Consider the following 15614-nt stretch of genomic DNA (forward strand, 5'->3'; position numbering starts at 1 on the left):
TTTGCTGGCTAAGCACCAGAACCAGTTTGTTTGAAGCGCTAACCCAGCTTTTGAAAGCAATAACCTCTCCTGTTCAGTTCAATGATTTGTTCATTCAAAGTTAAGAAATTGGTTGGGAGTTGAAAAGTCAGAAAAGCTTGTTTTCCTCTTCCATTCTATGCATGAAAATGATGTGTAAGAGACTTAGATCTACTGGTTTATAGAAGCTTGAAGGCCTGGGTGACGAGAAATAAAAAGTTCAGATCACTAACTACAGATAATATGTCTTCCTTTGTTTAATAAATCAGTTATCAGTTGATAAACTTTTTTCTTATGTATCCAGCATATTTAAGGTAGTTTTATTTAATAAAAAAAACTTAAAATGCTGTTTTAATACATTTTAATTGAATTTTAATTTCCATTCAAATTGGTCTTGACGCAAATGGCAATTAAAAAAATTAAAAAGTTGGGCTATTTAATTGCTTAAATGTTTTTGATATAGTGTATACTCCTGGTTAGCAAAAAGTAGTACCAAATTTTGTGTAAAGGCTATGTATAGTTTCAAATCAACATGTTTTAATGGTTATCAATCTTTCTTTAGAAAAAAAGCCTAAAATGTACAAATCTAAAATAATTAAAATTGATTATTTTAATCAAGATTTCCTGCTTGCTGATTTAAGTAATGATTAAAATTGTTGATTTTTAAATCAATCCTTCCTGGCCTACACAACTTTATTTTTTCAAGTATATCATGGGCATGACATCTCAGTGTGGTTTAACTACCTGGAAAGTTTGAAGTGTCTGTGAAGTTAGCATATAAAGAAGAGTGGCACAGGATTCTCAGTTTCTTAAAGGGTCAACTTATAATTAATTATAACTGACAAACTAGTTAATAGATTCACTTTTCAGTTTTCACTATACATTGCGTGCACAAACAGGGATTATATGCCATATCTTAAAATATAACAAGGTTTGAATCCCTGTTTTGACTTCTGTTTTGCACTTAATCACATATGGAGTCTGACTGACACCTCTTTAATAATGACCCTTTTTGTTTAATGGTTTCTAGGCTTAAATATTTGTTTTACAGAAAACATCTACAAAACCTCAAAATGAGTAAAAAAAAAAATAACATTGCTCTTTAGTTTTATTTGAAGAGAAAAGACAAGTAGGATGTTCAGGTTTTTATGCAGTTGTAGGCCAGTTAATGCCATTCAGCAATATTTTGGATTTAGAAAATGTTTGAAGAGTAACTCAGTAAATCCAAATCACTGAAGTAACTTAAAGGTTTTAATCATAGGTATTGCAGATTCTTGATCTGTATGCTCGGGTGTATGAAGAACTCCTGGCAATACCTATTGTGAAAGGAAGAAAAACTGAAAAAGAGAAGTTTGCAGGTGGAGATTATACAACCACTGTGGAAGCATATGTATCTGCCAGTGGAAGAGCTATCCAGGTATATATTAATACACACATTTTTTCACTATTTTTGAAAGAAAGGACAGCAAAAAGGAATGTTCATGACCTTATACTTAGCAGTCAGTGTAAATTTCTATTGAGCAGAGACTTCTATATATGTCTGTTTCAGGGAGCAACATCGCACCATCTGGGGCAGAATTTTTCAAAAATGTTTGAGATTGTGTTTGAAGATCCCAAGATACCAGGAGAAAAACAGTTCGCCTATCAAAACTCTTGGGGCATTTCAACTCGGACCATTGGTGTGATGACATTGATCCATGGAGATAATATGGGCTTGGTTCTACCACCTTGGGTAGCTTGTGTTCAGGTGTGTAAAAGTGACTTGTCTAATTGGTTCAGATGGCGTAACTTTACCTCGATCACATTACCTCACCTTTTTTCCTTTCCTGTCTTGCAATGGGATTAATCAATATTTCTTATTGTGTGCCTGATGAAAAGAAATCTTTTTAATGTAAAGTCAGTAAGAGTTATCAGGTTGGTTCTCGAGTTATATTACTTGTGATAGAAAATTTAGAAGATATAGCTTGTCTATCTACCCAAAATTAGATTATTTGTAATACTTCGCGAAAAAGTTTCTTAAATAGGGGTTTCGAAAGACGTTAACCGGATTTAGCACCACAACACTGTTTCCTTGAACATTCCACATCCTTAAACTCAACACTTTAAGGTTGATTCTTTTGGTATTTTTGGTATGGTACATTACAATAATTGGGAACAACTTTTTCCATTACTGTATGTATCTTTTTCTTTTTACTTGCGTCATGTCACAGGTTGTAATTATTCCTTGTGGCATCACAAATTCTCTTTCTGAAGAGGACAAAGAGGCACTGATGAAGAAATGTAATGAATATCTTAAAAGGCTGCTCCGTGTCAATGTCCGCGTACGTGCTGACTTAAGAGACAACTATTCACCTGGTTGGAAGTTCAATCACTGGGAGCTTAAGGTAAATTTCTTTTCAGTAGATCTTAATGTATGTTCATGTGGACTTTTTTGTATTCTCTGCAGGCAAATATTTTCTGTCTAAAGTCCATTGAAAAATGGTCAATTGTTGATACAGCATGAATTGCCGCAACTATTGGTGACTTGTGTTTCTTGAAATTGCGTAAAAGCTAATTGAAGAAAAAAGGCAGTTTCTGAGGCAGCAGATTCTCGCCCAGAAAAAATAATTACCTTGGACAAGAGATGTCTTGAACTCGTGAATTTTGACTCTATGCACACATAGAATGATGTATAAGTAATGTTAAGGAAGAGAGGTACATACCCTATGTCAATAAGAGAGGGGGGAACAAAATCTCATGCCAAGCACATTTGTGATGAGTGGGAGCACAGTATACTCCTGGGGGAATTCTGCACCAAAAAACCCCCAAAATTTTGCACACTATTTTAAAATCTGCAAATTTTATTTATCAAAATAACACTACAAAATCATGCCAGTTTCAATTATTTTGGTCATTTATTTCAAAATACCTGTCAGGAGGTATGTCTGTAACAATACAGACACATAAAAATTCCCCCAGAAGTGGAGAGCTAAAGAAACCCCTACGACAACCCAGTTCCTGCTTCTCTGCCCCCTCCCCTCAAGAGCCCAGCCGGGGAGCCAGACACTCACACCTCCTTCCCCCCCCAGAGCCCTAGCCAATACACCCAAACATCCTCCCCCCCGAGCCCAGCTGTGGGGCCCCCCCAGCCAATACAGCCAAACGTCCTCCCCCCCACCCCACCCCCAAGCCCAGCTACAGGGCCACCCCTAGCCCAGACACTCAAATGTCCTTCCCCCCGCTTCTCCCTCTTCCCCTCCCCACCAAACCCAGCCCCAGGGCCTCCTCTATCCCAGACACCCGTCACCTCCCTGAGCCCATCCATGGCTCCCGCCAGCCCAGACACCTGCTCCCCTACCCCCATAGCCCCAGGATCAAGAGGGAGAAACAGCCTGATGCTGAGTCCCAGGCTTGCACGGAGTTTCTTTTGCACTGCCGCCTCCTTCCTTAAGAGCATGAGGGGGACTGCAGCTGTTGAACCCTCTAGCTCTCTCCTTTTTCCTCTGGCAGTCTCTTCTATGTGTGACCTGGACTCTGCCGGGTCCAGCGGCCCCTAGTTACAGCCAGCAGCACTGCAGCCCATTTCTGTGAGGGGAAAGAAAATTCTGTGCAAAAAACATTAATTTCTGTAAAATTCTGCATTGGGCAGTTGTGCAAAATTCCGCCAAGAGTAACACTAGCTACTGATATCCTAGTTGAGCAGAATGGAAAATACAAGATGGTCTTGCATGGTACCACTAAATAAAGAACACTTTTTATTTATCAGAAAGGCAATTACTTCATCACTCAAATACTGTGGTTGAAAGTAGCTTCAGTCCTCAGGAAAACAGAGAAGCTGCATCTAAAACAAGATATCTGAAAAGTGAAGAGAATAAAGCAGACCAAGTATCAAGAACGGGATTAAATAAGATGTACATTACACTATACAGAAAGTGATGAGAAATTACAGTAAGACAAAATGGGGCTCTGTGGCATCAGAGTTGGAAGTTTGTGTAAATGTTCAAATGCCAAACTTCAGTATAAGATGATGTAGAAGCCTCCTGTGCAGTCCAAAGAGTCTTGAAAAAAATCTCCCATTGCACCTAAAGAGTGAAAATGTCACACTTTATCCTAAAGCTCCATTTCTGAGTAGTGTGTTAAAGGTTAATAGATTAAGGTTATAATAAACAGTTAATTGTTAGAGAGTACAACAGAAGCAATGGGTTGATTATTACCTTGGCTTACAACCATCTTTTATAATACACCTCTACCTCGATATAACGCTGTCCTCGGGAGCCAAAAAAATCTATTTTTAAGTGTTTGAATTTTTTGCTCACAAAATTGAGGGGAATTTGTGCTGACTTGAGCCTGGTGTGGTATGGGCAGGCACTGTGTGAGCTTTCACACACAACTTTGTTCATAGACCTCTTTTGACTTCTACAAAACTCATGCCATTCCAGTCTGACACCTCTTAAACATAGATCTGCTACTTATACCAAATTGTTTGGTGATAGTCTCTCTTCCTTTTCGTTTGGAAAGTATGATAGAATTTCAACATCAGTATCCAGAGAAGACAGCCCAGTGCATTAGCTTGCTATCCTAGAGAAAACTTTGCTTTGTCAGAATATATTACAATATGAAAATGGTATGATGTTAAGGCTGTGATTTACAGGAAAACAGCACTTATTTTGCTGAGCCCCACTAAGTTCACAGGGTAAGAAGTGCTTTTCACCATGAACAAACTGGGAAGGAAGTGTGTGTGTTTTTTTCAGGGGGGGGGACAGGGTTATATCTAGTTTTAAATTCCAAGTGAGACTTCTGAGGTTCTGGAGGAAGCCAACTTGCTGACTTGTTTAATATTGTATAATTACGTAGTGTCCTGAGGTGCTAAGTGTCTTTGCTGCTCTGTTGCACTGGACACCATATAGACTTTGGAAGACAGTTCCTGCCCTAAAGACCTTTCAGTCTGAAAAGTTTTTTGACAATAGCTGTGTGTGAGACTCCCGCAAAGAGACTTCAGTCTGTGAGAAGGTCGCAGGTAGCTTCTATGGTGGCTTCTTCAGTCCCTTTACAGCGTCCACTTGCTGAGCACTGCTCTTCATTAAGTCAAACTCTGCATGTGACCACTTCCATGCCTCTTACTAATGAGGTGCATCAGTCTTAAGGCAGATCTACACTACAGATTTACATCGGCGCAGCTGCAGTGCGTCAGGTGAAGATGCTCTAAGGCGACGGGAGAGAGCTCTCCCTTTGGTTTAATAACTCCACCTCCACAAGAGGCGGTAGCTGTGTCATTGGGAGAAGCTTTCCCACCAACATAGTGCTGTCTACATGCAGGGTTAAGTTCGGTATAATTACATCACTCAGGAGTGTGGATTTTTCACATGCCTGAGCAATGTAGGTATATGGAAGGAATTGAGAACAAAGAGGTGGAGATACTGGGTATTCTTCCGGAATCTCAAATGGCATTGATGGCATTTTGTAAATGGAAAAAACAATATTATTGTTACAAGTTTATATGATGCCAGGTGCTGATAGCATTTCAGTACCTTTACATCTGGCTTGGAATAGAAGTAAACATTTCCCTCTTAAAAATAGGTCACCCATCAGTATCAAACTACTAGCCCTAAGGAGTAGAGGTAGTGAAACCTAGTCTGTAGATCAAATACCAAGAGCATCTAGAGCCTGCAGTGAGTGGAAGCCTGGACAAAGGCGTCTTACAAAATGTTTTTAAAATGGTCAGGATCTAGACTCTCTTTGGCATTTCGCCTACTGATTGGATTTCTATGGGGAACAAGAAACTGCGAACAGCCTCTCCTAAATGAAAGCATATGTATGGCACGTGCCTACAATAAAACATCCAACTAGCTAGAGATGGAAGCAATAAACTATTGCTCTAGACTCCTAATTCCAGCAGTTACAAGTATATCCGTAAAAACTCACAAATGGGAACAAACAGTTGGGGGTCTGCCTGTGTGTATAAGGAAATGAGAAGTCACAGGCCCTTTGTCATAAGGTTTAAGAAGCAATGGAAATATTACATAATGAAATTAACTTCTCTTAGGCCTTCAAGTGTTCTACCATCATCAGTATTAACATTTAATGGAGCTGTTTTCAAGAACCTTTTTAAAAACTCTTTGTGCTAATACAGTTTAAACATGCTGTGCCAGGCCAAAATTAGAATAAATCATTTATTGGAGAGTTATATTAGGTATAAATTAGTAAAGCTATATTTAATTGTAATTTTAACAATCCTCTGTAATTAGGTCAATTGTGTTCTAGCTATGTTAGAATAGTGTCTAAAACATGTTTTTAAACTGTCTGTCTAAATATGGTTGACATGCCAGTGTACATAACAAACACTTAAATCAACAACCACCTGAAAAAAAATCATTAGGTGCAGCACACTGGTAAGGACGGTTGCATGTGAAAGAGGAGCTTGGATAAACAAGTATATACAAAGTTCTTTTCCAGATTCTCTTTCCCACCATCATCACTGGTCACCCAGTCTGGGCATGGGTTTGCAAAGGTTTTTCTAATCCTCATCTTTTCTTTCAGTTTCTTTTACCCTCAAGGAGGTCAAACTTCCAGCAATTGAAAACAAAGTGGTGATTACAGTACATTATTGATCGTGACAACATTGTTTGAACACAATAAAATTCTGTTTGCTGTGGGAGAATCTATATTTCTTTCAGAAAGGAAAAGGCCTAACACCTGTGCTAGCTAAGTAAATAGCCACATCCACAAAAATTATTCCCTCTCAACTGGCTGCTGAAAATGTAAATCTAAATAGATTGTTTAGGGATCTTAGCTGGGAGGGATATTGTATGTATTTTAGCATACTGAAAGCATTTTGGTTTTTTTATTTTTTGTTTAAGGAAAAGGACTCTTAATTTGACCCTTCATTTATTATAGGTCCTTTGTAACTTCCATTTCAACAGTCCATAGAAGAACAGTGTGCTTAAACACATAAGTAAAAATAAATACCTTAAGTCCAGGAGACGTGCAAAAGATTGGGAGCTTTTCCATAGAACTCCCCATAGGTAGCCATCTTTTATTCACATGTATAGCGTCATCTGGGAAGGAATCATCCAAATGAAAGAAGGCTATTTCTATTTCCTGTTTCAAACACTATCGGAGGAGTATAAAATGAGCGTAATTCGAGTTCATAAAAACCTTGCAGTAGTATTATGGTAAGGGGAAACAGAATCAATACAGCTTTAGGTTTGCCCCAATCCTGAATTTTTCAAGTATTAAGACAGCAAAACAGTTCTCTTGTTAATCGTATGATTGTCTGAGAGCGAGACAAAGAGAAATAAAAATCATGTGTCAAGTGAATCCATACTGAAAAAAGCATCTTAATGGATGAACTATACTCTTTTGAGAGTGACTGGTTCTGCAGTTTTCACTAATTTTGTATTGCATTATTTTTGCTTGTAGGGTGTTCCCATCAGGCTTGAAGTGGGACCACGAGATATGAAGAACGGCCAGTTTGTAGCTGTCAGAAGAGACACAGGACAGAAGATGACCTTCGCTGAACATGAGGCAGAGGATAAACTCAGACACATTTTAGAGGAGATCCATGCTAGCCTTTACAACAGGTTAGTCTACAAGGGAATAAAGCATATGGCATCTGTGACTGAAATTTTTAACTGTAGAAGAGATTTCTTCATCTCATTTAGATTTAACTGTGGAGAAAGTCATCAAGACAAGTCTTCTGTGTGCACTATTTCATTTTTCGGTCTGAGAAGCTCATTCTGATTGTCACAAAAAGTTTCCCAAATGTGCCTGTGAAATAGAATTTTCAAATGTTAGCCACCCTTCAAGTTGAGATCTTCAAGTTTAGCTTCTGCCAATATCCATATGGTACTGACATCTAAAAATGAGCCCCCAGTACTTTTTTGATGCGGTGGTACTATGTAGGATTGTAGTGTTCAAAAATCCAAAATTCTTTGATAATATTGGTGTTTACGTCTAGCTTTACGGTAAAATTTTCAAAAGCACCCAAGTTCCATTTTCAAAAATGAGTGACACTTTGGCACCTACATCATATTGACTTTCACTGGTACCTAGGCTCTTCAATCACTTAGGCCCTTTTGAAAATTGTATCCGTAGTTACTACGTATTGCAAATCGCTGTAATAAGGTGATGCATAAGAATATGATTTTCATATTCTTGAGGCCTGTATATGAGAGGCCCAGGGTTGTCAAATGTGGTAAAGACAGTCCTGCTATTCTGATTTGAAGACATTATAAGGTCATCCTTGATATAAACCTGTTTATATTTGGAGTATCAGTTGACTAAGGTATTTGAATGTCAGAAAATTATCGAACCAAAGAGGTAAATGAGATTTGATTTCCCCGATAGTTAGGTTTAGCTTTCAAGCATTATTATAGTACCCTCCTCTCAATTACAGCAGTCTTAACCAGGAAATCAACTTAACTGGCGCATCTCTGAGGTGATCTGGTGGTGATGCTTAATTTTTCTGTGGCTTCATCTCCTACTGATTCTGCCAGAGTTTTCGTTCCCTCCACACCGTGGTACATGCTGAAAACATATGATATGCTGTCCCGCTTGTTCTTGGCTAGTATTTTGTTCTTTTCACACCAGCTGTATAGGCTGAGCATATTGCAGCTGCCCCTGCTGTACTCACTCAGACAATAACCTCAGTTGCAAACCAAATAGTAGTGCCATCTCCCAACCCTTTGGGCTTGTCTAATAGGGTGATGGAACTGCAACAGCCTGAAGAGAGAGATGTCTTTTAATTAATCAGAATTTGTTCTTTTGGGAACAAAAGCTGTCAAAGAATATCCCGATTAAGAAGTTTCTTCCGTATTTGTACTTTTTTCTCTTGTAATTTGGTGTTTGGTGGCTCAGCACAGTTGGTTCAGATGGTAACTTCATTTAGAAGATGAATACTCATGTCTGTCTTTACTAAATTTCTTTTCTTGTCTTAGAGCTTTTGAAGACCTAACAAATCATATGGTGGTGGCCAATACTATGGAAGACTTTCAAAAAGAACTTGAAGCAGGAAAGGTAAGGTGGTTCCGAATATACTGAAGTCTGAATAAGTGTCTTTCAACATTGTTAAAACAGGACACACATTTTCCTATCCATTACACGCCAGTTGGAGATCAGATGCGTTCACAGCCTAAATAAATGCATTATTACTGTTTGAAAGGGTGCTTGGTGGTTTAATCAAATTTGCTCACACATTGGGAACTTTTCATGTAGAGGTTGGCAGCAAACTGTAACTTTCCCAAATGCTACAATAGTTACGGTTCCCATCTTCTATACTGAAGCACAGTTTTGATTAAAATTTTCCACACTACTAGTCTTTAAAGTATTATGTTCAGGCATTAGCGGTGACAAGGCCCCTGAGGGCAACTTTATATACCTGTTATCAAATGGCATCATTTATTTAAAATGAGTGTACTGCTTTTTCAGCAGGAAGTGACCATAGCATATCTTAATACAGGTATCTTTTATTCAGATTAAGATAAAATACTATAATTATTCCCCTACAAATAGTTTAAAACAAAAATTTCGGACATCATAACTGCATTCTGTGAGTCCAAAGTACGTACTACTTGCATCAAAGAAAACTGGCCTTTCTAACCTCATCAGAAGCCATTGAGTGCATTGACAGGTGCTGGGCATCAAGGAATTAAGATTGATCATCAGAATAACTGATAATGTAACAGGGCTGAGTTATATTAAATTCACTGATAAGGGCACTAGCAACTTATGAAAAATTTAAGTTTTGGTGGAGCAATTGAAGTCTAGATCAGCGATTAAGACTGTATTTTTAATGTTTAAGAAATATTTTATTCTTCCCTTGAGGTGCACATTGAACTACCATTGATTGACTTAAGGAGATCCTATCCCTGAAGTTCTATTACCCAGATCCCCCAGCATGTGAAAACATTTGAATAAATGTTCTTGAAGACTCCATCTAGTTAACAACTAAGCTTCCCTATTGGTGAAAGACTGCAACTGAGAAATAATACAAAAGAAAAAATGATTGTTAAAAAAATGTGGGGTGCCAAGTTGGCTCTACTCTTAAAATGACCATACACTCTTGCTGAACATGTCCTTTAGGGGATAGGTATAGGGCCAGTGGGATTTATGTTGAATAGAAAAAAATAAAATTATTAGCTAACTCATGCATTACTTTTACCGCCATCCACCCCCGATTCTTTTTTCCTGTAATTTGTGTCTCATAAATTCATTTGCATATTGTCTTAAATTAGATTGTAAACTCTTCAAAGAGACTGACTCTGTGTGTCAGTACAGGAACTAGCACCTTGATTGGGATATATTTCTGCCCCCAAACATGGTGGTAAAAAAAAAAAATCTGACTTACCATCACCCCAGAAGCTAAATATACGTCAAGTTATTTTGGACCTTCTCAAAAAGATCTTTGTGCTCAGCCTGCTGGTTCTGAAGTAACATTTCACTAATGCAAACCCTTTCCAAAGCCGGCTTGGCCTACCTGATGTTAGGTATAAAGGACCTCTTTGTCGAGGAGCTCGGTTTGTTTAGCCTAACCAAAAGAAGGCTGAGGGGGGATATGATTGCTCTCTTTAAATATATCAAAAGGATTAATACCAAGGAGGGAGAGGAATTATTTCAGCTCAGTACTAATGTGGACACGAGAACGAATGGATATAAACTGGCCGTGGGGAAGTTTAGGCTTGAAATTAGACGAAGGTTTCTAACCGTCAGAGGGGTGAAATTTTGGAACAGCCTTCCGAGGGAAACGGTGGGGGCAAAAGACCTCTCTGGCTTCAAGATTAGGCTTGATAAGTTTATGGAGGGAATGGTTTGATGGGATAACGTGATTTTAGTCAATTAGGCATTAACGTGCCATCGCTGCTAAAATGAGGGTCCGGCTGTAGAATCTTGCCTGTATGCTCGGGGTTCTACTGATCGCCATATTTGGGGTCGGGAAGGAATTTTCCTCCAGGGCAGATTGGCAGAGGCCCTGGAGGTTTTTCGCCTTCCTCCGCAGCATAGGGCAGGGGTCGCAGGCTGGAAGATTCTGTGTGGGTGGGTCAGCTTTTGTGGCCTGCATCATGCGGGAGGTCAGACTAGATGACCATATTGGTCCCTTCTGACCTTAAAGTCTATGAGTCTATGAGTCCCACAAATAATCACGACGATTTTATTATTGATGTTCTATTATTATAACATCAATTTATGTTTTTAAAAACTACCCTCGGCCTCTGGTGGCCTACAGAACAAAGGAGAGACGTGAAAAACGCAGGCTTTCCCAAAATGTTGGGAGATGTGGTAAACTTAGGATATGTCTAATGTACAGCCCTGCAGCGGCATAGCTGTCCAATACAGCTGCAGCACATCTGGTGAAGACACTCTATGCTGACGGGAGAGAGCTCTCCCATCAGCATAAAAAAAAACTCCACCTCCGTGAGTGGCAGTAGCTATGTCTACAGGAGACACTCTCCCGCCGACACAGCACTGTGCACACGAACGCCTATGTTGGTGTAATTTATGTTGCTTAGAGGGGTGGAATATTCACACCCTTCTGTGTCGTACGTTTTGACGACATAGTCTGTAGTATAGACATAGCCTTAGTTACAAAGTAAGCTAAGGAAAAAAATCCATAAAAAGCAAAAATGCAGCTTAAAACAAATATATAAAAACTATGATTGTATCGTGAGCAAACTCTCATTATGGATTAAGGTTTTCCAGGATCTCCTGACATTTCCTCCCACCTCAAAGCTCCAAATCACAATAACTCTTACTTCTGTGAAGATGATCTGGGAAGGGAGCAGTGTCCAACCGTGACCACCCCACCTCCCTACACTTATTCAGAAGCAGATGCTGGAGAGCACCATGAGAAATTACTAACCTAGCTAGCTCTGCATCTGGGATAGTACTAGATCATAGATTTGAAACTTGTAAATAAAACATCTAAACTAGTTGCACTTTATGACATGGAAAATACAGTGTAGTGAACATCTTTGATTTGGAAAAGTAAACGTTCCACCTCTGAAGTTACAAGCGCTTATCTGAGTACCTGGATCTGAAGAATAAAAGTTTCAGGCACTTCATCTCATGTGTATATATGAATGTTTGTGTCCTTTTTTGTATATTATTGTACAAAGCAGGTAATGTATATAAAAGTAGTAATTTTTCATGGAAACCCTCTTATTCAAATCTCTCTTCACTACGTTGCATTGACCACAGTCTAAAAGGAGATTTCCCAAGCTAATTTCCCATGTCTTCCTGTATTTGGTGTGATTAACCCCTTAAACCATAAAATCTTTGAGATGTGGACTTCTTTGCTTTTGTGTCTTAAGTAATAACTACATGCAAAGTTTAATGAAAGCTGCATGAACGATCTACAACAGCACTTGAACAAAACCCACATTTAGCAAACCAGAAAGATTAATACAAGCACAGATATTAGGCACTAACATTAGACACTTACTAGTCCCTCCTCCAAATTGTAGAAAATGAAAGCTAATAAAAATGTATATTTCCCCAAAGACTATATGAGAGTTTTGTCCAAAGAGGAAAAAGTTTCTTGTAGCATAACACAAGCACAACAAATTTATTTAGGCTTCTGGGGGGCGGGAAATAACAGGAGTTTGTGGAGCAAATGTGCACTTAAGACTTTTTGACATTTTAGCAACTCACTTTCAGCTGTTGTCTTTGCCTCGGTTTTCCATAATCTTTTTAAAATAGTCTTCTTGGCTTTACAGTAACACTTCCTAACTTCTACTGTTAAAATACATGAAGTGAAGAAATTGAGAAACATCCCTGGAAAACCTAGAACAGTTAGACCTCTGAAACAGAAATTTGCTGTCCGATTAAGTTTAAAAATACTGAACAATTTAAGTGGGCTGAAGTGGTTAAAAATGATTTAACAATATCCTTACTGCATCTTGTACTGCCTAAGTGCTTAATATCTTGTCTTGTATATCCGATGTTCATTCTTAGTGCTTATGTAAGAAGAAAACATGCTGGTGACAGTTCTCTTTACCTTAATGAAAATACTGAAATGAGTCCCTTCATAATGTTATTCCTCAGAAAAATGAATGTATAGCACTGTTCCTAAAAATTATAATGGGAAACTTCATTGGGAAAGCATTTCTTTAAAGTATGTAAATATGTGTTGCTCTAATCCAATAGAGATTTTTTTTTCTTTAAAAAAAAAAAAAAAAAAAAAAATACCCTGGATATCCAGAGCTAGGAGGGGGGATTTTTTTGACACCTTTTCATAGAAGTTAAAATATCCTGTTGCTAAATTTCTAATAAGCTAGCAACCATCACTCTTCAAATTCTATTGTGAGTTTACACTAGAGTTCTACTGCATTTCACTACAAAGGGGCAACTGTCGCTGTATATTTTCAGGATGAAAAAGCTATAAAAACCCTTTTGAGCTGTGTTAATTTTACCTTTGATTGTGGTTATCATTAAGCTGAACCTTTCCTGTTTAGAATGGGGCAGGGGGCTGGACTAGATGACCTCTCCAGGTCCTTTGCAGCCCTACATTTCTTTGATTCTATGAGCTAACTTTGTAAACTGAGTTTTTAGACTGCAGGTAAACTATTCTGCTTTACAATAAAAGGATGTCAGACTTTCAGAAGAACTTTCCACCTACCAGCTCATTTAGCCATGATTATGCAGCCAGATTGTCAAAAGTGCTCCGCATTTAACCACTCCCACTGTGCTCTTTTGAAAATCTGATTCCTGTTGTGGGAGCTGAGCACTATCAAAAATCTGGTCTTCAATGTCTGAAGTGTTAGACCTATAATGGTAGGGTTTGGGAGTCTCTCCTAAAATAATGCCTGTTTGCTTTAACTGTATAAACTCTGCATCTTTCTTCCATTTCAGATTGTGCAGATTCCCTTTTGTGGGGAAATGGAGTGTGAGGACTGGATCAAGAAAACTACTGCCAGGTAAACGATGTAACTGTTGAATTTAAGAGAACTTACATTTAACTTTCAAGTTGGGTATCTGAGTATAAAACAACATGAAAGTAACGTTTCTTTAGAGCAGTGATACTCAGACCTCAGTGGTTCAGGAGCAGAATTAGCAATCATCATTATCAAAAAGAGCCACAGTAGTTTGAATTCATAGTTTCATTTACTATATTACTATACATTATTCTCACAGCAAAATGGCTGACCGAGTATTGTTGTTTTATCAACTACAATTGGTTAGAATATAAGAACAGCCATACTGGGTCAGACCAAAGGTCCATCTAGCCCAGTATCCTGTCTTCCAGGAGTGGCCAATGCCAGGTGCTTCAGAGGGAATGAACAGAACAGGTAATCATCAAGTGATCCATCCCCTGTCTCCCATTCCCAGCTTCTGGCAAACAAAGGCTAGGGACAGCCTGGTTAATAATGTAGTAAAAACATCCTGATTGGTTAATAATTAAATCACACAATGTTTTAATATCATGTGCTGCAAAGACCCACAGGAGGCACATTTAAGAGCCACTTGCAGCTCGTGAGCCTCGGTCTGAGTATCACTGCTTTAGAAAGACCCTCAGCATAGGATTCTCACTCTTGGGTCTTATCTTGTACTACAAGACAGGGCATTATTACTCCCTTAGCCCCAAGGTTTTTACCCAATGAAGTATTCAGTGTGTGTGAGATTTCTTTTTTGTAAATCTTTTGGGAATTAAGAATATTAAATTTGTTTTCTATTTCAGGGATCAAGATCTTGAGCCTGGCGCCCCGTCCATGGGAGCAAAAAGTCTCTGCATCCCTTTCAAACCTCTCTGCGAGCTGCAGCGTGGAGCGAAATGTGTCTGTGGCAAGAACCCCGCCAAGTTCTACACCCTGTTTGGTCGTAGTTACTAAGTTACTAGCGAAAACACCTTGTTCCTTATCTCTGAACTCAACTTTTTTTAATAAGACTGAAATCTCCCCAGATCTTATCAGTTTTGTGACTTTTTAAATAATTCAAAAAACAAAGCCATAAGAAACCATAAAAAAAACCCAGTCGTCAGTCTTAGACTAGCAGTATTGCTCAGAATTTTCTGTAAACATCTCTAATAATAAATACGTATTGTGAGCTATAGCGTGGTTCTGTCTTTTTGTGTGTGTGTGTTTTGTGGAAAGATTGCTTGGTTTCTCTTTTGGTTGTGGGGGGTGAGTGTGCTTTCATGTACACAAAACAGATTTGTGAGGGAAAAACCTGAAGTGTTGTAGATGATGTAACTAAACCAGGGTAATGGTTAAAACTATTCTGCACCATGGAGTGTTTGTATATTTTACAGTGATACGGTTTAGTTATAGCAAAGGGCTTTGAGCTAGGAATTCTAAACCATGCTTGCCACTAACCACCTAGGTGCCTGGCTTTGAACAAGACACTTAGTTTCTGTTCCTCAATCTCTAAACTGGCGATGTTTACTTGTCTCTCATTGGTATTGCAAGGGTTGACGAATGTTAACCCTTGTAAAGTGCTTTGAAGATGCAATGGTATTGAGTGTTGAATATTTTGTCATGTTTATATTTTGGCAAGTTCCCTCACAAATATCCTGTTTTTTACCTCCATTCCTCTCTCCCATGTATAAGTCCTTTGAATGAAGCAGAGAGGGAGTAACATGGGTCAGAAAAGCCCCCAAACCAGAGTAATTGGATGATGCCCCACCT

General features: G+C 38.6%; 1 protein-coding gene across 1 annotated transcript in view; it reads left to right on the plus strand.

Annotated features, from left to right (window-relative positions):
- The window catches only part of EPRS1 (glutamyl-prolyl-tRNA synthetase 1), a 59958-nt gene extending 44945 nt beyond the window's left edge, over positions 1-15013 (plus strand). The window contains exons 26-32 of the mRNA XM_065400476.1: positions 1280-1435; positions 1568-1765; positions 2229-2402; positions 7417-7577; positions 8934-9012; positions 13843-13907; positions 14669-15013. Of these exons, the coding sequence (XP_065256548.1) occupies positions 1280-1435; positions 1568-1765; positions 2229-2402; positions 7417-7577; positions 8934-9012; positions 13843-13907; positions 14669-14819 (984 nt within the window). The 3' untranslated portion in view covers positions 14820-15013. The remainder of the gene's footprint in view (positions 1-1279; positions 1436-1567; positions 1766-2228; positions 2403-7416; positions 7578-8933; positions 9013-13842; positions 13908-14668) is intronic.
- Positions 15014-15614: the final 601 nt, after the last annotated feature.

This window comes from Emys orbicularis, chromosome 3, assembly GCF_028017835.1.
Source record: "Emys orbicularis isolate rEmyOrb1 chromosome 3, rEmyOrb1.hap1, whole genome shotgun sequence".
NCBI lineage: Eukaryota > Metazoa > Chordata > Testudines > Emydidae > Emys > Emys orbicularis.